Consider the following 23743-nt stretch of genomic DNA (forward strand, 5'->3'; position numbering starts at 1 on the left):
AAGATTGGACTTTGTCTCTACAAGATCACTCCTACCAGTATGCTCAAGGACATATGCATCTCCAACAGATTGATGATGATGATGATGAGGCCAAGTAGTTTTTTCCCTTGTGTTAGTTCTTTCACCATGAGCCTAAGCTCCCAACTTTGGCAAAAGTCTACAGATTTTAATGAGGATGGCTTTGAGGATTGATTGGGTTGGATTTGTCGTCTTTGTGTCTGGTGCTTGGGTTAATGCTGGGTGGTCAGGATGTTTCATTCTTATTATTTCTTTATTAATTGAATTCAAATTACACCAGCTGCCATGATGGAATTGTGTCCCCAGATCATTAACCTAGGCCTCTGGATTACTAGTCCAGTGACATTGCCACATTGTTAATATCTCTACCCAATTGAGTTGCATGCTAGGCTGGTTCAGAGGGCAGTTAAAGGTCAATGACACATATGAGACTCCAGGCTCACAGCAAAGATAGGCAAGAATGGCAGATTTCCTTTCTTAAAGGATGTTAGTGAAACATACAGGTTTTTAATGATAACCTGGTAATTGCATGGTTAACTTTATTGATATTAGCTGTTTATTCTAGATTTGTCTAATTGAATTTAAATTCTCAGCTGCCATAATGGGTTTTGAATTCATCTCCAGATCATTAGACTAGGCCTCTGGATTATTCGTCCATTAATTTAAGCATGGTTCACTCATGAATTCCCCTCCCTCCCATGCACTAAATAACTAATGTGACTGTGGCATTTAATGTTCAATAACTGTGAAGGAAAGGAGCATTTTTTGAAGCCTAGGGTCCAGAACATTGATCCTCTAAGAAGCAAGCAGAGCTGGACAAAAAAAAATTGCTGAAAAAGAGAGAGATATGTCTAAGCTTTTAATCTTGCATCCATCAGGACACCCGCAAGAATACCAATATAAGGGGAAGACAACAATTTATACTGTATGTGAAGAGAGTGCTGATTGGTTGGCAAGTGGCATTGTCATAAAGAATGCACCACTGATGATGCACCACTGATGATGACTGACAGTTGTTAACTGCCAAGCATTGTTTAAAATTGAAACCAGGCAGCTTGACCCTGATTGGTCAAGGTATTGTCCAGAGGAATGAGTCATAAAATGGCTGTCACTTATTTTGTTTGGCTGAAACAGGCATGATGTATGTACATGTTCTTTATGTCTGAAAAGAATAGGGCCCTGTGTATTAATATATATAGCTTCCAGTACACAAACACACCACACTGAGCCTGACAACCTTAAATTGGTTGTCAATGTAATTCTTAGCACATTGATGATTGGTCAGCAAATGTCCAATCGCGGTATCACATCTATTGTTGGACACTGTGTTCTGAGATTTGCAAGCATGGGCTGGTTGGGTATGGTCTGTACCCTGCCAGTTGTGAACAGCTGCTGGGACATGCTATTTGATATGATCCGCCAGTCTTTGGGATGTATGGCCTACATACCTAGCATCACACTTGGGCTGCCCAAGACACAAAAATGTGATGTCTGTCTACACCCCATCTTACCTCTGACTGGTTCTGCGCAACATGAATTGGCCAATTACCAGTTTTGACCAAATTTTCCACATACAGAGTGAAGGATTCCTTCACATTTGCAAAGACGATACAGGACTTGCATATCAATAGCAATGCTGCATCGATGTGTTCATTTGACATTGCTAGCCTATTCACCAATATTCCACTTAAGGAAGCCATAGATACTTGCGCTGCAGCACTATATCATGGCGATCTAGATCCACCACCATTGTGTGAATCAGTATTCATTGAACTTATGCAGTTGAGTTCATTTTTAATGACACCACATATGCCCAAATAGGTGGTGTTGCCATGGGATCCCCTCTAGGGCTAGCTTTCGCAAACATCTCTGATGGGATGACACCTAATCTCCTACCTCTCTCAAATTTCAGTTATGTGGCTGATACACTTGCTATATTTAAATCTGCATGCAACAATTTCCTTACATGTCTTAACAAGCTCCATCAAATTCACCTAGTACAATCCTCCATTCTTGGACTGAGGAGTTTACATTTATCATTTCCTCTAAATCCTTTCAGGAGTTCAGTATTTGTGTTTGAACCTTTTCAGGGGCTTGTGTTCAGTGAACTTTCGACAGTGTTATGTTTTAAACGTCCAAAACAAAATCATTTGGTAAATGATGTGTCAATTCTCAGAATACCATATTATTTACCAAGCTAAAACAGCACTTGGAGGCCAAACATCCTGCTCTCAAAAGATACACCAAGATTTTTTTCAAAATGAAGTTCTTTTAACTGCAAGTACAGGTGAAGATAATCAAACATGTTGGGCAGCTATTTTGTGGTGAAGTTTTGGCAAGAATCTACAAACTCAAGAAGTGCTGCATATTTTGAAATCAACTCGAAGTCATCATCCAGTATTTCCAGGTTTTACCAGGCTATTTAGGCAACGTATTTTACAGGCTCAATGAACTAAACATTTCTTTGCAACACAACAAATGTAAGTCATTGGGCTCAAAGAAGTGCAGAGTTTTGCCAAAAATGTTTGTTGTGGAGCAGCTATGTGCTGCAATGCAATGTAACTGTGTTCCTGTCATTGTCTTGTAAGATGACTACAAAATGTCTGTTCCAGATGTTAAAGATGTAATTCTTGAGCATTTGTCTCAGCTTTGTGCAAACCTCAATGAATATTTTCAATAACCTCACCTGCACAGGAAGTGTTGCTGAATAGATTCCTGACATGATGATTCAGGGCAAACCATTAAAAAAGTGTCAAAGTGCATGCATAAAGACTGATATTTTATATATTTTTGAATGCTTTAAATTGTTACAACTTTTACTCCCAGTTTTTGGCTGTGCTGAGTTAGCTGATTTTTGCTGGGAGTTCAGTTGAGACACTACAATTACCTTGTAAGATAGGAATTGCTTGACTAAAAAGACCAAGGTCCATTTTGTTTACCTCCTACTAGCCTGGTCATCACATAATGCAACAATAATGGAGTTTCAGCATCTCTGAGAATGGGAAAAAGAGCCAGAGAGTGTTTATCCTCCTAATTGCTATTTAGTAGCTCCTGCTGAAAAGTGTGCATGTATAAATGTTGGATACAGACAGGATAAGGCAGACAGAATCTTTACAGTGTAGAAAGTGGCTATTCAACCCATCAAGTCTGCACTGGCCTCTGAAAGAGCATTCTACATAGTCCCACTCCCCTGCCTTATCCCTGTAACCTTGCATTCTCTTTCAGAAAGCAATCCAATTCCCTTTTGAATACCTCGATCGCACCTGGCTCCACTGCCCTCTTAGGAAGTTCGTTCCATACTCCAACTATTGTTAGGGTGAAAAAAATTTTCCTCACATCGCTTTTACTCTTTTTCCCAATTATTTTGAATCTGTACCCTCTAGTTCTTGATGACGTCTTGAGTGGGAACAGTTTCTCACTATTTACCCTGTCCATACCCCTCAGAATCTTGAATACCTCTCGTCTCCTCTCAGCCTTCTTTTCTCCAAGGAACACAGTCCCAACCTCTCCCACCATGTGATGCTGACATGTAACACTGTAGAGCGGCTACTTCTGTCTGAGAAGCTTAACCCTAACAAAAGTTACTACTTTCAAGAAATGGATAGGAAATTCAAGAGCAAAAAAAAAGCCACCTTGGTGGCTTGTACTGTAGTCAGTCTGTATTACAAGTTATCATGATCTATGAAAATGGTTAAGTACAACAACTGGAAATTAAATCTAGCTTACTTTCATAAGACATGGTAGCTGAAATAATCCCAAATACTGTATAGAAGCAAGCTAGTGGTTATACTAATACAGCCAAACCATAAATGATATGTTATCAATGGGTTATTTCCAACATAGTTTCATACTATAAAGTTGAGGGTAAATAAATAAGTAAAATAAATTTGTTGAATTCTAATATTTTACCAAAAGCACAGACACAAGAAACAGTGATTCAGACCAACAAAATGTTTGTTTACTGGATAGTTTATTGGTTCATTTTGCACTTGGAACATAGTAGCAGCACAACAACTCTGTATTTTTAAGCTTCAAAACTTTGAATATTTCTTACTGAAGCCTTGCATTGCCTGTGCATTCCAAAGAACATGTCGTGAGAAATAGGTTAGAAAATGTGGTTAGAGCCAGCATAACAGGGATTGGGACTGCTGTCAAACCGCTGGCATTAACACACTGATGATGGAAGCCTGAAAGGAACCATTTATTGAAATATTCTCATTTATAACTTAGTTAGAAATATCATTTTTATTTTATTTGAAACAAACTGAAGAATTGATCAGCAAAGTCAAGATTTTATGACGACTGAATAAGTCAAATTCCATTTTTATTACACAGGAACTTCCAAAATTTTGAACGTGGTTTTCCAGACTAAGTCCACAATTGCCTATTTTTCTCTGAAAAGCCTGCATTGATAGCTTTGATATATATTTTAAAAATAGTATTCCACGGAATAGTGAGGCAACTAGAGAGTGGGTTTTAATGTAAAAGTTAAAATTTGAGTAAGGAAATCAGTAAGAGCATTTAGAATGATGCCACAATGGGAGAAAGATGGAAACATTATGGACAGTGTTCAAGCAAAACAAGTATGGTAAGTATTTGTGTTTAAGAAAGGTAGCACTCCTCATCACTGCTCTATGATCTGATATTTGTTTGTTTACATATTGTAAAAACAGATTGCAAGCATTATCTACCATGTACCACTTCATATTTTAATCACTGATTAGCAAATCATTGTTATCCCACCTCAGTTTAACTTATTTCACTTTCTATAATGACTTCATCTACCTGAGCAAGTTATCATTACAGGCAGGTTTAGATATAAAAAAAAATACTTTGTATTAGAGCTAGGAGCTCAAATTATGGGTTCTGGTAATTTTTAAATCCCAGTGCAAAGAGGTTATCTTAATCTTTAAAAAGGGGGACAAGGATGGGACTGATTTTCAGAAAAAATACAACACCCAACATTGTTGTTTTTAAACATATTTCCCAACTTTGAGATTCAACATTGATTTGAAACCACACAATTCTAGTAGCATTTTGCACCAAGTAAAAAACGCTCAATTTGTTCAGCACCCATCTTAATAAAATGGTTTACTTTGCACTCAAGTGCAGATACCTTGATGACTTTTGTAGGCACTACCAGGACAGGAATAGTATGGCCATATACATAATGAAGCTTCCTGACACTCCCAAAAATATCTCACCATGCATTTTTTTCAATTCTGCTACTCATCCTTTTGAGTGATTGCCAATCTAGTGCTGGGATGTGAGCTAGTGTTTTGGCTGTCATCTTGGAGCTGGGTTGAAAGTACCTAAACTTATTGCACACCCTCAGACGGTACATTATTTCACTCCAATGTTTTAAAATTGCAAGTACTTATAATTTGCAATTTTAGACATTGAAGCATAGAAAGCATACTCACTTTGCAGCAAACCTAGTCAGCACCAGATATTCCTATAAGCAGGCATCAACTCCATAAACATTTTTTGGATGGCTCTCATCTTCTAAAGATGTTGTTCATTTTGTATTACGCATTGACTGGTCACTATTGGGTTTGTCATAATGCTGTGAATACTCCATTGGCAAGTGGTGGGAGTGAATAGCAGAACCAGATCCGTTTGGTCCACTAAAATACCATAAACGTTAAATATCCTTTTAAATGATCAGTTAATTTTTAAAAAGTCTTTATGGCAGTAATTCTCAATGTTTAAAAAAAACTCATAAGGGCTTGTTTTAAAGAGATTTGATTCTACACAAGCCATAAGATCACAGCAGCAATAAGATCATGACTTAAAAAACACTTTCTTATCCACTTTAAGATAAATGTTACTATCACATATTGTATGAAGTTTAATCAGTATACCACCATGACTATTTTATCTTTCCCATGGCTGCTTTATTCAGGGACTCTGGCTCAGTGATAGTTCTAGAATTATGGTTTACTGTATGGAAAAACTGCAGCATTTGCCCTTTCAATATAGCAGCCAACATAAACATTTGCAGGAAATGATACCTAGGTTTGGAATTGCTTGGCTAAATCTTCACAACAGTAGTATAAATGGTCAATTGGAATTCTTTATCCACACTCTGAGCATATGCAAGGTGATGGCTACTAACGTGGATAGAAATGAGATCCACTTTAATTGAGTTAAATGGGGAAATATTAACACATTCTATAATCTTCCAATAAAGCAATTTATTTGTGCAAAATGATCAAATGACATGAATTCTCAATTTACTCCACCCAGAAGGAAATTTTGACATTCACCGTTGAAATTATCTGAATATTTCTGGGTCTTCTGTGTATAGCTGGTTATAACAATGAAGACCCATATCATATAGACGGGATGTTTCAGGATGTTTAAAATGAATGGTCTCACTAACCAACAGAATCCCAAAACTATGCTGCAACTTGGGGGTTTTTGCACAGAGCAACCACTACGCAGTAGCATTATATCCCAAATATGTAATAGATTACCTATTGCATAGCATCACAATGATTAGTAAGCCAAAGCACAAAGCTCACCTATAGGATTAACCATAATATCCAATTCTTGTCCTTCTGCCAAAAAAAATGTAAAGAATCCAACTTGGTTATTTGTCTTTCAAAGTTCTGCTCTACTTATCAGAATGCATCTCTTAGCACAAGCTGAATTAGCACACATCTTAAGAGTATGATGCATATTAGAATTAAGTGAAAACTGAAGAGTTGACACTTTTTGGGTGACAAGTGAGAAGAGAGTAATAAAAGACCCACACATATGCACTTTAGACCAAGTGACTTTATTGTCCGTAAGACTTGTCTATTTCCTTCACACCATAAAACCGTTATGATCCAAAGTCATTATAAGTTGAATAAAAAAGCCTTTTCAATACTGAACAAACACTTCACAAATCAACTGATCATATACTCCCACAAGTTTTCCACATTGTACTCAAACTATAAATGCTCTCTACTCATCCCTAACCATATGAATAACAAAACATAAGAGAACATTGTGAGAGAATAACATTGTATTGATATGGCATCACACTCAGTAAAGCAAAAAGTTTAAGAACAGAGTTGTGCATCTGAAAGTAAATGAGGTACATGGTAATGTTACTGAGCCCAGAAGGGAGCCATACGCCTGTGCAACCTGCTTGTGCATCTCAGCTGAGGCAGCACTGTACTACAGTGTGCCCAACCATATCTCTTTATAGCAACGAAGCCTGTAAGGCTCCCCAAAAACTGTAGAAGTGTGAGGTATTGTGAATATGAACCATTTTATTGTCCAGTAAACCTGAGGTAACTATGCTGTCTTTGCAGAATGTGACAAAAAGAAAATCATGAAACAATACTGGAAAAAACTGTACATGGGCACTTCCAGTAAATCAATGTACTCATTTTCCATTACCCACTACTTCAGGATTTTGAAACTTAAGCGGTAAAATAATATATTATAAAAATGTTTATAAAATAGCAGCACACTCAGTGAAACAATACAGCCAAGTACTGTTAATGTGAATAAGAATGAAAAAAATCATAGCTTTTCATAGCAGCGCAAAATAAAGATTCGTACTCCATTTTCTACCCTCATCAACCCACGTCAGGCTGTGTCAATTCAGCAAAAATCTATTTCCCCCAAATACTCTCTTTAGTCCTGCCTTTCACAAACCCCTAGTTCAACATTTCAATCAATAGCTTCATTTTGCAAATTTCAGACTGTTACAAAACATGTGCAAATAAACACCGCCCCAACTCTTTACCATCCATGCCCTAACGATGGAGCAGAAAAATTCAAGTAGACTGAATACAAATTTTCTCAAATAACAACAAGTTGTGAACCATGGTATTTGCTGCTTCTTGCACCAGCAAAGATTCTCATCCAAATGTCCAAGGCTCGGTACACCTGTGGCACACAAGATCCTTCTGTGACACTGAAAATACATGAAGTTACTGAAGATCTGCGGAATGTTGCAACCCAAACTGGAATGTCTTCCATACAAAGTGTTGTTTCTTTTTCCAGCAACACCATAATTATATAAACACCAGATACTGGGAAACAAAAACAAGTCAATTTCATAAACCATTCCATCCATCCCTTGGGAAATATATTCAAAGTGCTTTTCAAATGAAATGGTTTACAATAATGCTAACTGTGGGCCAATGTCTGCACAAAAAACAAACGTTTGGAAGTTTTTCTCTTTGACAAGTTTTATGCCGCTTTTCAAGTGGAAGGATATAGTTCAGTTTCTCTGCTCTTCACACAAAATGCTAGGTAATCACAGTTGAAATCTCCCTGCAAGATCAATAGTGATGACCAAAAGACTTACATCAATCTGGACAACCCTGTGTTATGTCTTCTAATGCACAGTTCTATGGCAGTGTAATCAGCTGACAGGCAATTGGACCAGGAGTTCCCTGGAGACATTCAAGTTTGGCCCACAGTTAGAGGAGCAGCTAACAATGCTGCTGTGAGTAGAATGAACCATTTCTGAAGAAGGAATCAGAAAGAGTTAGAGACATACATTGATGGAGGGAGAAATGAGATAGAATAAAATCAGAAACAATGATACAGGGAAAAGACAGAGACATACACAAAGTGAAACTGACAAACGGAAAAGTGAAACAAAATACACATGCAGAAAAGTGAAACCGGTACAAAGGCAGACAGACACATGGGAGAAAGAACAGGAGAGAGAAAGACACATGGGGGGAAAAAGAGGAGAGAGAAAGACACATGGAGAAAGATGGGGAAAAGAGACAAGAAACAGACAGACATGGGAAAAAGTGAGTGCCATGCAGAAATACTGACAATAGGGAAAAGAGACATACATACACATGGTAAGGAAATATATAAAACATCTAACACACACAGAGGAGTTAAAGTTGTTTTAAATAGGAACCTTCCATACAAACACTAATTATTTAAGGCAAAACATATACCAACAGAGTAGCAATTCTGTCAATAACTAAACTTCACTGGAAGATAAAAGGTTCAATATGTTAAGGCAGTTACATTCCTTCTAAACTGAAGATGGTTCATTCACAAAAGAGAAGACTATTTTCCAGCAACCCTCCCCAATCCCTCAGGCTATTGCTTTGCAATCTAAATTGAGCCACAATTTTTCTTATATCTGAAGAGGGTGCATGCACCATAAAATAGAACAGTAAATATCTAATCATTTGATCCCACATACACAGGCCTGCATTTAGCTAGCTATTTTATGCTTTTTAAGCATGTTCATCATTGATAATATAACAGCAATTATGCAAACAAATAAGGTGGGATTCCCTTCTGCAGAACACCATAGGCACCAGAGTTTTTAATATCAGTTTTTTTTCTAAAAGAAGCTTTAGATAGTTTCTATGTGGGAGCATTTTTAAAAAGGAAAAACAAAAAGATTTCTTCCTAAAGGGAAGATCTCACACAGCCTTTTCCATTCCAGCAGCCTCACAGATTTACATTTCTCACATCTGTGGGAGTGCTGGCCTGGTCCAGTTCATCCACCCTCTTTGAAGGGTCCTGCTGCTGTTGGTGCTGCTGAATTTGTCTCAGGTTGCTGACCAGCAATGATTCAATCTGCTCCTGGCAAGCTTTCAGGCAATCCTAATGGGAAAAAGATAAATCAGATCAGAAACATAACATTGAGGTGTTGGTAAATATCACACTGCGACACACTTTAATTATTCTGCTGCAAGGTGAGTGAAGATGTAATATATCCTGCAATCCACATTCTCTTTCACTTTTTTCTAGGTTCACATTCATTTTAATTTTGTGTCAGGAAGATATAATACTATTCATAATGATACAGGAGTTTATTGTGGAGTAATAGTGAGGACTCTGTGTGGGGGTGTGTGTGAGACTTGACTGTATTAAAGGCAGCTGGTCTGAAGGCTTTGATGTATCAGAAGATAAGCTAGGTTTGAAATGTTAAATAGGTAAACATGGGGAAGTTTTAGAATACTAGGTGTAAAGGGAGCATTTGCATTTTTAAACCAACCAGACTGACTTGAATTCAAAAGAGGGGATGAAATGTTTCACCTAGCCAGGAGAGGTTAAGAAACAGTGTATTTATTTTTCCTAAAGATTACTGGTAAAATTGGTACTATAATAGATTCTTATTATTAGAGATGTAAAGTCCAAAGACATAGTGAAACAATGGGAATTTGCATTCAAAGGGGAAATTATGTTTAAAGGGGAAATATGTATAAAAGGAGAGAAGGCTGTGTGCAAGGGAAGGCATTCTAAGATCTAACAAGTGTGAAAAGCCTCTAGCCTCTAAGCCTCAAACTGCAGTCTGCAAGAACTGAAGTTAAGAAAACACTGAATTTGACTGTTCAGGGTATCGTGTTACTTTGCCTGGGTATTTTAAAATCTGTGCGTTTTACTGTTGCCTTAATGGGGGTGTAACTAGGAGTTAGATTAACTAGGGGAGCTAGGAGTTATCACAGTAGTAATTTGTAAACCTATATATGTGTTTAAAATCATTTTCATTCTATTTAATAAAGGTTTAATTTAGTTTTGTAAGAATCCTAGAGGACTCGGTGGTCTTATTACTACTGAATTCAAAACACGCATCTTGAAATATATACAAATTGCAAAACAGTTGTGGCAGTTGTTTCAAGTTTCCCTTTGGGATTTGAGCAGCTCAGCATTTACCATCAGTTGTGCCATAACATTGGTTTAAAATATATGTACTTTCAGTATCTCAATCAAAGGTTTAGTTCAAATAAACCATCTGCCTATGAAAGAAACATTAGTGTCACAGTTAAACACTGGAATTTAAAAACATGATTTCAAGGTGAGAGTTAAATAAAAAGTAATGGTTGAATGTCAAAATACAGAAACAATGGCTAAGTACAACAGAACCTTGGAAGCATTTCCAACTGTCTGTGAATGATACAAATATATTAAAGTCAATTATTTGCAGTTATTTTAGACTAAGAGATAATCTAATCTTAATTACAGACATATCACAGAGGTACTAAAAGATATACTAATTTATTATCTACCTCCAGCACTAACAAATCCTCTTAAGCAATTCATTTTGCAGTTTTTTTGCAAATCATTTTTGGATTTGCTAGAACATGGCATAAAATAAATTACTATGCATTATATTGCGTATCAAATGCGCCTGCCTGACATTACATTATGGATGAGTCTGTGCTGTCTCCACTGGGTAAGTCAAGGTTTTTCAGTCATAGCTGTAGACTCTTTTCCTAGCTATTTACTCGTTCCTCTCTCCAGTCATTTGCTCAGGCTAAACAAAGCCATACAAAAACCATGGGGAGTGAAGTTGCACATGGACAGAAATGCAAAACAGTGATACCACATCGGTCACCTATTATATGCCCTGTCCAATATTCAGCTTCACTGACTGCAATAAAGTTGGATATCAGTCATAAAATGAGCAGCAAAAGCAATTTCTCCTGTGTTACATCTTCACTCATGTACACATAGTGTTGGGTTCAGCTCAAACTGCAAATTTTTCCAATCATCAAAACAACTCATCATAAGGCTGCCCTCCTCTACTCCAACCCTGATGAAACCTTTATCCATATTTTAGTTCTGGATTCAATTGTTCCATTACCTCCCTCGTCAGTCTCCTATCCCCCTATAAATTCAAATTTATCCAAAAACTCATCTGCATCTGTTACAGACTAGGGCTGGGATTTTATGGCCCTGCTGTGGCTGCACCCCTTGTAGGGGATGCGGTGACCCTGCCTAATGTCCATTGACTTTCGGTGGTACTGGTCAATCTCAGCAATGGGCGGGCGGGCAGGCATAAAATCCAGCCCTAAGTCTCATTCAGCTAGACCTCTGACTTTGCTGTCCCACAATAGCTTGAAATAAAATTATGGTCAACTTCACATACTCTTATTGCTTCACTCTACCCTTCCCTCTGAATCTTTTTAGGCATTCTACCACTTTCTGGCTTTAGCTTTTTACGCATCTCCCCTCCTTTATCCCAGCCATTAGCGGCAGAGCCATCAACCATCTCCACCATACTTTGAACTCTTTTCCTAAATCTGTAATACCACAGGCTGAATTTTCAATTCATGGTTGAGAACCTGACGCCCAGGTAATTTCTGGGTCCTAACCCTGCAGCGCTGATTTAAAAATGCAAAGGGCCTAAACTGGCCCAGGGGAAAGTTTGGCATCCAATCAGCATCACCAGGAATGACCCAGAGGCGGGATCTAGTAATGGAGCGCCCTTTGAAAAGGTGAATAGTAATCATGACTGGGCTTACCACTGACTGAAGCTATAGAGCAACAGGGAGCCCAGAGGGCCCGTGCTGACTTGGGCAAGCATTCCCCTGGTGGCTCTAAACTATTCAGACACCTCCCTCGAGGCCTTAACGGATGCAGTATCAGAGAGGAAAGAGGTGCTGTGCCCGGTGTATGGAAGAAATCCAAGAGAGACCAAGAGGGCGTGAATAGAAGCAGCCACGGGTAAGCCATTAGGAGGATGTGCAGAAAGCAAATTCATTGATCTGATAAGGTCTGGAAAGTTGAATGGCAAGCAACACCTGGGTCTTGAACTATGTAGATACCTGTATGCACACGAGCTGAGCAGACAGTGCCCATAATTCTCCCTAACATTGTTAGATCAAGTGGCCAATTGCATTACATGTGATTTCCAATTCAGTGGAGGCATGGAGGGGCAGTGAGGAGTGCAACATTTCACGTGAATGCTGTGCTGGAATAGATGATGAAGGACAGCCTACACAAATGTCTCTCTCTCATCCTGTAGGAGAATGCATAATTCCAGGGAAATCTCAGATGGGTGGTGTGCCACAGCTCCACACACGCACACACCCTGATGGAAAAGGCAGTGCTGGAAATTGCAAGGGTGCTATTATGACAGGCCACAGGTGACGGCGAGACAGGAGGTCATGAAAAGCAGGGTCATTTGATGGCTCAATCTTCAGGTGAAGGGCATAGGGGATACTCTTGCTCAACCGACCACTATCATCCATAGGGTTTGTTGTGCTCAGACACTTGCTGAGTAGCCCAAGTTCCTATTACCACCTTAGTGTGCTTCCCACAGAGCCAGTTGCAAAGGAGAAGCAGAATGTACCAGCCCAATCATCGCCAGCCTCCTTGGCAGGAAAAAGTGTTCCAGAGCCAGCACAGTCACTCCTTCCTCTGCATCTTCCACCAGTGGAGGCACACTTACCTCAGTTGGGCCTCAATCTATCTTAGAATGGGGTGCAGTGGGTAAACCACTGATGACGAGTGAGAAGGGTGAGGCAGACTCAGATGAGGGTAGGCCCCCTCAAGAATATGGAGAGCAGGCACAGCCTTGCTGTACTGGTGAAAAATGCTGGGCCTCAGGTGTTACACAAAAGGAGGGATTTTCCTGGAACATCAGAGGCAGATGAATTCCCAAATGTCAAGAGATCCAAGGCACTGCGGAGCCATGGGCAGATAATAGGGTTCATGCAGCACATGTATTCTGTTTTGACTCAGGGATTTGAGTGCATGAGCTCCTCCATTGAGAGAGTGATCAATCTTCTGGAGAGCGTTATGCAGCATCAGTCAGTGAACGTAGTAGCAGCACACAGTGACACACATGTAGCACTGACCGCTTAGTTTCACTGATGGCACAGAGATGCTTGGAGCGAATGCCAACTGAGTCCCAGCCAGTACCCTCAGCAGCATGCAAAGGCACAAAGTGAAAGGGCAGAGGCAGTCCAGGAAGCTCATGATGTCTTCAGGGGACACAGGCATCACCCCATGCCTCCTCAGCAGTCTGAATGAAGAACCATCCATGCAGCAAGGCCCAGTGACAGAGGCTGCCCCTGATATGTGCAGGCACAGAAGCCTGTGCGGTCCCCAGGGGTACCTCTACAACGAGGATGGAAGTCACAGGCATCTCAGCTATAACCAAAGCCAAGGAAATAGGCTGCCGCCACCTTATCCTCAGCCACAGGGATACCACCCCATAGGAATGGATGGGAACAGAAGGCACCACATCAGATGCACTTTATGGGTCACTTGGGTGATATTTTCTCCATTTCTATAGCAGTTAACTTATCCTTTAATAATTATTGTGTATGCCTACGATCAGACTTATGTTATTATTGCTTGATGTCAAAAAGAACATGGAGTTAAGGGCCAGGGTTGGGAGCTGGGTTTCTTGCAGCATCATGTTCAGTGTTGTGGGAGATTGTTGATGGTGGTAACCCCATTTAAGTTACTTGTGTGGTAATGAGATTATTACCAGACCATACGCTTGCTAGATGATTTTTGCAACTTGCCTTTCTTCTGAGCAGAGTAATCTGTTAAGGGCAGATAGCCATTCAAGTGAAACATTGCCAGACTAGTGTGGCTTGTGGCCATGCCAAACCAACAATCACTGGGAGCCCAGAGACAGCCTCAGCATGCTCCTGCCAATGCCTGGTCACTGCAATCCTCTGGAGTACCTGATCATCACCACCTTCCTCCTCAGAGGAAGAGTGGCATTCCAGGTCCTCCTTGTGATCCAGCTCCAGGCCCCTGTATTATCATATATAGATGTAGTCTCTTCAGGCACTGGCACTGTTATTTACAGGTAGCTGACTCTTGACCGAAGCTACCTGATGTCTTGGGGTGCGGCTTCTTCCCCTTGCATCCCTTTGCTGTGGTCCTCCGACCTCCTCCTGACTAGGAAGGTGCATCTATTGAAGCTTCTCCTCGCTACTCTGTCAATGTCAGAGGAGACTGTTCCTAAGGCCACTCCCTCATTGCTGCTCATTCATTCATGAGGACTTCCTCTACCAACTTCTGATGCCCACGTGATGCCAGCAGCCTCATTTCCCTTTCAAGAATACTGCCACTCTGTTCATAAACACAAACCTCTCAGCACCAGCGGTGGCAACTCCATGCCACAGGTTGAGCAGCTGAGTATAAGTCTCAGTTTCACACATCTGTTGACTAATGGATGCATTATTCCTCCTGGCTCCCCACTGTGTTCACGACAGATGCACCCCTGATGTGTACCAGACCCTCCCATTTTCCCTGCGCCTCCTGACTGAAAATTTTAAACTGTCTCTCTCCAAACTCTTAATGAGCTCCACAACGAGCCCAAAAACCTGTTTATTTGCAGCGTGCAGGTTTCTAGCTCCCCTCCTCTTCCTTTTGAAAATCATGTTGTGTTCCGGTGGTGTTGGGATCCAGCCACGCCATCCAGGAACGTGATTTTCAATGCAGTCTACATCCAAACTCACCCCTATGGACTTATGAAAATTCAGCCCCTCTACAACTCTTTACAGTTCTAAAAACATTCCTAATATTATTTTAAACTAGATTTTTGATCATTTCTCCAAAATTTTCAATAATATTACACAAATATGCATCTAAACTGGAAGTTTATTGAATTGTCCCATGATCTTAAATATTATTTGTACACCCACCAGTGTTTGCTACTTCGTTACTATACTATTTACTCCAAACTAAAGGATAGAGGCAGCCTGGGATTTGTGTAGAACTCCAGTTACTCTGAACTGCTGGTTAGAGATTTTTTTTGTAGCATTCCCCAAGCACTGATTCAGTTTCAGTACAGCTCCAGCACATAAGGCAGATTTTTCCATCTTGCACTTGGCCTGTGGGACATACACACTGCAGGCTTTGAATGAGCACGTTCAGGAACTGACACCACCAGATCTTCTGGGTGCAGCCCATTTATAATTTCAATGCCAGTTTGGGTTGCGGGGGGAGTGGAGAGAAGAGACTGAATCTGGTGCAGCTGCAGTTACAAATTAAAGGCAAACTGATTTATTTCTGCAATGAGAATAAAAGAGTCAGGAAATCACTGCAGTTGCTGAAGAATAGTGCAACGTCTACACAGAACCTCTCCATTCACTGATGCAGCTGCTCCTTCTGAAATGGATGAAAGAAGAATTACCCTGCTTGGCGCTGAAGGGCTTCCTCCTCAGACAAGTTGTACAGACTGCATGCAAGTTAGTAGAAAGGGCAAATACTGTGTTCCAAAGAACAGGGTGTGGGTGAAAAAGAAACATTGCTAAGCCTACCAAAGAGGGGCAAAGCACGCATGCACCAAGTGTTACAGCTTAACTACAGCAAATGCAAAGCAACCAGACAGTATTTCAGCTCTTTCAATGTTCATATGTAAAGTATGCCCAAAACACAGCAACACAATCATTAGGCTGAACAAAATCTATATCCTGTCTTCCTCGCAGCTGCAAGTTGGTGATATGTTTCTCTCCAACATACTTGTCCAATCTGACCATGAAGAAATCTAAGTCACTTCCCCCTTCAACCCCTCAACTTAACTTTCAGCAGCAGCTCAGTTGGTAGAGCTCTCACCTGAGTCGGAAGTTTAGAGTGATCAAGTCCCACTTCAGGGCTTGAGCACAAAACTGTAGGCAAGATACTTACAGTACAGTACTGAGAAAATGTGGCATTGTGATGCTGTCTTTCCGATGAGACATTAAACAGAGATGCCCTGGCTAATATTTATCCCTCACTCAATAACAGAAAAGAGATTATCTAGTCATCATCACATTGTTTGTGGGAACACGCTGTATGCAAATTGGCTGCTGCATTTCCTAAATTACAACACTGACTAAACTGAAGTAGTTGTTAATTGCTGGAAGGTGCTTTGGGACGTCTTGAGTTCATGAAAAGCACTATATAGTCTTTTTTTTAAAAACTTTATGCTTATCCACATTAAACTGTATCTGTCAATTGTCAACCTTCCTCTGAAAATGTGGTCACATCTAGCCCAGGGCTTTATTTACCCAAATACAACTCAGCAAGACAAACTTTCCAACTGTCACTTAGTACTGGAACTCCTGCGTACTAATATCTGTGAAGACAGCCCTATAAAGCAAGATCCCAATAAACCTGATGTATGATGCATGTTTATTTATTCATAGATGTCAAGATACAGGAAGGACACCTGCATACGTGCTCCTTAACTTTTCAAAATCTCAGCACTAGTTCACTTGTTGCAAGTCAAAGCTGCACATAAGGGGAATTAATAAATCTCGAATAAAAAGCAGTATTGATGACGACGAAAATACTGGACTTTCATAAAAACTCATCTGGTTCACTAATGGTCTTTAGAGAAAGAAATCTGCTACCCTTACCTGGTCTGGCCTACATGTGTCTCCAGAGCAACAGCAATGTGGCTGACTCTTAATTATCCTCTAAACTGGCCTAGCAAGGCACTCAGTTTTACCAAACCACTACAGAAAAGCTAAATAGAACCAAAACAGACCAGCATTGAACAAAGCACGGGAAACTCCAAAGGCACACCTTGCCCAGTCGACCCTGCAAGTTCTCCTTGCTGGCATTTGGTGACTTGCGCCAAAATTGGGAGAACTTCCCCACAAACTGGTCAAACAACAGCCCGACATAGTCATACTTACCAAATTATACCTGACAGCTAATGTCTCAGACTCGTCCATCACTGTGCCTGGGTCTGCCTGTCCCACTGGCAAGAGAGGCCCACCAGAGGTAGCAACAGAGTGATATACAGTTGGGAGGGAGTCGCCCTGGGAGCCCTCAGCATAAATGCTGAACCCCATGAAATCTTGCCACATCAGCTCAAAAAAATGGGCAAGGAAATCTTCTGCTAATACCACTTACTAGCCTCCCTCAGTTGATGAATCAGTACTTCATATTGAACACCACTTGGAAGGAGGTCAGAGGATAGGAAGGTCACAGAATGCACTCTGGGTGGTGGGACTTCAATGTCCATCATCATGAGTGGCTCAATAGCATCACTATCGAACAAGTTGGCCGAGAGCTGGACATACTTGCCAGGCTAGGTCTGCGACTGGTGCTGAGAGAACTGAGGGAAAAACCTACTTGAACTTGTTCTCACCAATCCACCTGTTGCAGATGGTACCATTCATGACAGGTTTGGTACGTGACCACCGCACAGTCCTTGTTCTGTCTTCACACTGAGGACACCCATGATCATATTGTGTGGCATTACCATAATGTGAAAACGGGATAGATTCAGAATAGATCTAGCAGCTCAAAACCAGTCAGTCATTCATTCATGATGCACTATGGGTTATCAGCAGCAGAACTGCATTCAACCACAATCAGCAACCTCATGGCCTAGCATATCTCTGACTCTACAATTACCATCAAGCCAGAAGACCAACACTGGTTCAAGGACTGTAGGACAGCAAGGCAGGAGCAAAACAAAGCATACCTAAAAATGAGATTAACCTGGTGAAGCTACAAACACAGGACTCTATGCATGCAAGACAGAGGAAGCAGCATGCTATAGACAGAGATAGTGATCCCAGAGCAATGGGTCAGATCAAAGTTCTGCAGTCCTGCCACAACTAGTTGTGAATGATGGTGGACATTTAAAACAACTAATAAGGGGAGACAACTCCACAAACATCCCCATCCTTAATGAGAGGGGAGCCTAACATGCAAGTGCAAAAGACAAGGCTGAAGTATTTACATGCATTTTCAGCCACAAGTGCTGAGCGGATGATCTTTCTCAGTGTCCCTCCTATGGTCTCCAGCATAACTCAGTCCACGTGAAAAAGGAACTGAAGTCACTGGATGCAGCAAAGGCTGACGACATCCCAGCTGTAGTACTGAAGACTTGTGTTCCAGGACCACAAATACAGCCCTAGATAGCTATGATATTGACATCTACCTGACAACAAAGAAAACTGCCCAGGTGTATCCTGTTCACAAAAAGGACATATCCAATCCGACCAATTACCTCCCCAAGGGTCTACTCTCAAATCATCAGCAAAGTGATGGAAGGTGTCGTCAACAGTGCTATCATGCAGCATTCACTCAGCAACAACCTGCTCATACTGTCTTTAAAAAACAGTAAAAAAAAAAGAAACAACCTCAATTTGGGTTCCACTATAGCCACTTGGCACCAGACCTCATTACAACCTTGGTCCAAACATGGACAAGACCTGAATTCCGGAGGCGAGGTGAAATTCACAGGCCTTGGCATTAAGGTAGCATTTGATCATGTGTGGCATCAAGGAGCCATAGAAAAATTGAAGTCCATCGGAATCGGGGTGGGGGGCGGGGGGGGTGAAAATTCTCCACCAGTTCTAGAGTCATACCTAGCACAAAAGATGATGGTGTAGTTGCTGTAGGAAAATCATCTCTACCCCAGGTCATTGTTGACGGAACTTCTCAGGTTAGTGTCCTAGGCCCAACCATCTTCAGCTATTTCATCAATGACCTACCCCCCAACATGAAGTCAGAAGTGGGGATGTTTGCTCCCTAATGTTGCACAGAGTTCAGTACTATTCACAACTCCTTAGATACTGAAGCAGTCCATACCTGCATGCAGCAAGCCTTGGACAACTTTCAGACCCTGGGTTGATAAGTGGCAAGCAACAGGAAATTACCTTCCTCAATAAGAGAATCTACACATTGCCCTTCAACATTCAACCACATTACTTTGCTGAATCCTCCACTAACAACATCCTGGGGTTGTCACTGACCAGAAATTGAACTGGACCAGCTATATAAATGCTATGGCTACAAGCAGGTCAGAGGCTAAAATTCTGCAGTGAGAACTCAGTTCCTGACTTCATAATGCCTATCCACCAACTACAAGGCACAAATCAGGAGTGTGATGGAATACTCTCCACTTGCCTGGATGAGTGCAGCTCCAACAACACTCAAGAAGCTCAACACCATCCAGGACAAAACAGCCCGCTTGATCGACACTCCATCTATCACCTTAAAACATTCATTCCCTCCACCATCAGTGCAGAGTTGCAACAGTATGTACCATCTCCAGGATGCACTGCAGCAACTCACCAAGTTTCCTTCAATAGCAACTTCCAAACCCCTTGACCTCTACCACCCAGGACAAGGAAAACAGACACATGAAAACACTATCACCTGCAAGCTCCCCTCTAAGTCGCACACCATCCTGACTTGGAGCTACATTACCAATCTCACTGTCGCTAGGTAAAAATCCTGGAAATCCATCTCTAACAGCACCATGGGAGTGCCTACACCACACTGCCTAGAACTGCTGCAGTCATCGACTTACCACCACTTCAAAGGAAATTAGGGAATGGCAAAAAATGCTGTCCTTTCCAGTTGCACTCATCTCCCACGGACAAATAGTAGTAAATAGTAAACCTACATCAGACAACCCTACAGATCTTCATGAATTTGAATTGGCCACTTTCCATTTCCTGTGACCAGTGTATCAATGGACTGGAAGTGGGTGAAGCTAGAGGTCTTTCCAAAGCTCAGCAATATTACAATTCTTTTGATATTAATCTTCTATTCCTCGTTCATGGATGTACTTCAACATATTACAGCACAGTCCATTATGTCGTCCATTAGGAAAGATCTTGCACATATATAGTACGTTTCACATCCTCAAGGTGTCCCCCAAAACTTTAGAACCAAATGGGTTTTTATTTTGCAGGAGTAGTCAATAGGTAGATAGAAAGATCCCAACCAGCAAATGAAAGAGATTGTCGACTTAACTGGTTGGAGATATTGACTAAGAAATGAATGCTGCCTATGACATTTGCTCTTCTGAACAGGATTACGTATCTTTTAGGTCCATCTGAACAGGCAGTTGGGGACTTAGTTTAACATCTCATCTGAAACACGGTGCCACTAACAACGTAGCACTCCTTCAGTACTGCACTGAATAATCAGCCTCAATTACATGCCGAGATCCTGGAAACATAGAAAGATTTACAACGCAGCCATTCCACCCACCACATTAGCACCAGCCAAAGAAAAGCTATCCAGCCTAAATCCCTCCTTCCAGCTCTTGGTCCATAGCCCTGTAGGTTATTGCACCTCAAGTGCATATCCAACTGGTTTTTTTAATGCAATGAGGGTTTCTGCCATTACCAACTTTTCAGGAAGTGAGTTCCAGACCTCCCAAAACTAGATGAAAAAAACTCAATTCCCCACTAATTGAGGTGATTGTGTCACCAGTGGAAGAGGAGCCAAATGTGCTCCTTTCTATAGTAAAAGAATGCCAAGATATTAAAGTAAAATTTGCAGATGTCATCTTTTATAGCATGCAAGAGAAATCTGCTAAGACTACCCTGCCCTTTCAAAGAGCTACGGTCAGTTACTACTATTACACTGTGCCTTGTAATTGAGCATCAGCCTTTTCCAAACCTCTTTTTACCATGGCAAGTGAACAGACGAACTTTTACTTTTTACACACATCAGCTGCAAGTGGATCTATCCAGAGTTAGAATACAGGATTCTACATGTAAAACACAAAATCAAACAAACTACAAGGTGTGACCACACTAATTTCTGCTCCATAAAGTAGCTGATCATAGCTACTTGCCCACAATTGCACAAACAAATTCTTTGCAGAGGTGGAAAATGGCATGCAACCCAAGGGAACCTTAATGGGGAGAAAAATATTTCTGAAAATACGTATTACAAATCTGAATTCAAATGTTTGATTTACAAATGTCGCTGGTCCTCGATGCGTGCATTTATTGAGACTTTACAGAACAATCATAAGGCTCTGCTCCCCAGCTGGCACATTTGTGTGTTCACGCTCTCAAAACTCAGTTCATGATGTACCTTATAGATACATTGAGCTGCTGAGGAGAGGGAAGGATTATACTTCAGGGGCATCAAGCCTCCTAGTCAATCACACACAACTGCATTCTATTTAGGACAATATTTTATAGTTATGCTATCACCATTGCATTAAAGGGAAATTATTTACAAATGCATCAGAACTTATCCTCCTTGAAACCAAACAATGGTATTTAACAGGTTAAATTAAAGTATTAGATAAAATAATCAGTGTTTGGAGGGATATTGAAATATTGTCTTACTTGCAAGTGTTGAAGTGATGGTTATATGTGGCTCAAAAACTACTAACAAAGCTGGCTGCTAAATATTTGTAGTTGTTAAGGGGTGTAGGGTACTTTTCCTTTCCATAGCATTTACAAAGCAAATGGCAGTACTAATTACAAAGATTTTTGATAAGTGAAGAAAATTGAATAAATCGTGAAATGTGATGATGACTCAGACAATTTTTCTTTCTTCCATGGATCAGCTAGGATTGATTTGCTCCATTAGAAAGTATCCATTATTAGTGGCTGTTAACAGCTTTTGAGAAGTAGCTAGTCTATGCCACTGCTTCAAATTACTGGGATCAAAAGAACACAGGAAATTAGATTCTGGCAGTGGAACATGGTATTCTTCCCTAGCAACACTAAAAACCTAGGAACCTATTATTTTTGCTAAATAAACTAGGAAGGGAACGAGAGGTGAAAGACAACTGCAAGCTTCTATAAGTAGATGAGCGGGTTACTGAAGATCTTATGCAAATAATCAGGGAAGGGTACTGAAGGTTTTCACACAAGGGAGAGCTGCTACTTTTTCCATAGACTGAGGAATTTGGACAGGAAGATTAGAACAGAAAATTATTTCGACAAACATCCAGCTGGCTGAATATAAAATCAAACTCTAGCCCCTGAGATCATGAGTCATCATTCTTCATAAATAAGGCTTTTGTCAACCTTGTACCTTTCTAGGTGAAAACCATTGATGCATCTAACAATTGTTGTTATTTAAAAGAGTAAGTATGCCTCACTACTTAAAAATTGCAGTCTAGGCTAAAAATATAATTCTCTTCTATTTCCATTACACAATTTACTTAAATGGAAAATTTCACAGGATGTGTAAAAATGTTATTTGAGTCTTTCAGCACTGATAACAAATACTCTTGCAGCTTGGGTGATAATGTATCATTAAAGTCAATCTGAAATTTTGAAATACATTAGTGACAAAATTTATACTAAAAGTGTATTAAACAAACTGTGGTTACTTCTGCACAAAAAGGGTTACAATTTACAACTGCCCCTAGAAATACTTCAACTCATTTCCCTGATTTTTAAGATCACTGGCACAGAGTCACCTGCTACATTCTGCTTTCCACTGTGAATGGGATGTGATGGAACAGCAGTATTATTTTATGTAGCTGCATCACCCCACTGTTACTCCACATGCAAAGCGCTCAGATTGAGAAGTTGAATGAATGCTAATAGCTGCCAACTCAACTAAATACAAGTAGGAAACGATCTCATTCTTCCATTCATTTCAGTCAATCCTGGCTGCTGTTTTCTTGCATACTAAGTACAGTCTGCAAACAAACAAAGCAGGATGAGGAGCAAGTCCCATCATATGCTTCCAAATCACAAGCATCAAGAAGCACAAAGAGTGGATAAGCCTTTAGTTTGCTTGGCGAAGTATTACATGACCCCCATCCTAAAGATACTTCTACCTTGATGGAGAGTGATACAGTGGACAGTATACACAAGGTTTTCCTAGTATCAACAGCACTCCAAAATACAAAGGGCTTATGTAGATTCAATAACTTTGCAATGAATGCAGAAAAGATGATACAAGAAACCATTCTCGCTCTGAAAATGACCGAAACAGCTCCAGGAGCAAAGATGGCAATGATCACTACAGTCGAAGAAGAGAAAAGTCGAAATCTAAAGAGAGAAGTCGCAAAGAAATGACCTCAAGAAACAGTGAGGAGGACCGCCCAAAAAATGGTGTGGATAAACGATCTGGAAAACAGGACCGTCAGGAGAGCAGATATTCCGAGCGCTGTAAGGATTACAGAAAGGATGAAGACAGGTGGAGAGAAAGTTCCCCAAGAAGACACTAAATAACATTCATAGTGCTGTTATTTGGGAAAACTGCATTGCCAAAGCTCTTGGGGCAGTACCAATGCCACAGCTAAAGGAGAAGGAACCACGTC

The 23743-nt window shown here is 40.5% G+C and overlaps 1 protein-coding gene across 2 annotated transcripts in view; it reads right to left on the reverse strand.

Annotated features, from left to right (window-relative positions):
- Positions 1-6783: 6783 nt before the first annotated feature.
- LOC144687369 (G1/S-specific cyclin-D2) overlaps positions 6784-23743 on the reverse strand; it is a 34108-nt gene continuing 17148 nt past the window's right edge. The window contains exon 5 of one of the 2 annotated variants that reach the window (XM_078553405.1): positions 6784-9609. In XM_078553405.1, the coding sequence (XP_078409531.1) occupies positions 9454-9609 (156 nt within the window). In that variant the 3' untranslated portion in view covers positions 6784-9453. The remainder of the gene's footprint in view (positions 9610-23743) is intronic. The other variant, XM_078553403.1, reaches the window with a different exon arrangement.

Source organism: Cetorhinus maximus, chromosome 12 (genome assembly GCF_964194155.1).
Source record: "Cetorhinus maximus chromosome 12, sCetMax3.hap1.1, whole genome shotgun sequence".
In the NCBI taxonomy this organism is placed as follows: domain Eukaryota; kingdom Metazoa; phylum Chordata; class Chondrichthyes; order Lamniformes; family Cetorhinidae; genus Cetorhinus; species Cetorhinus maximus.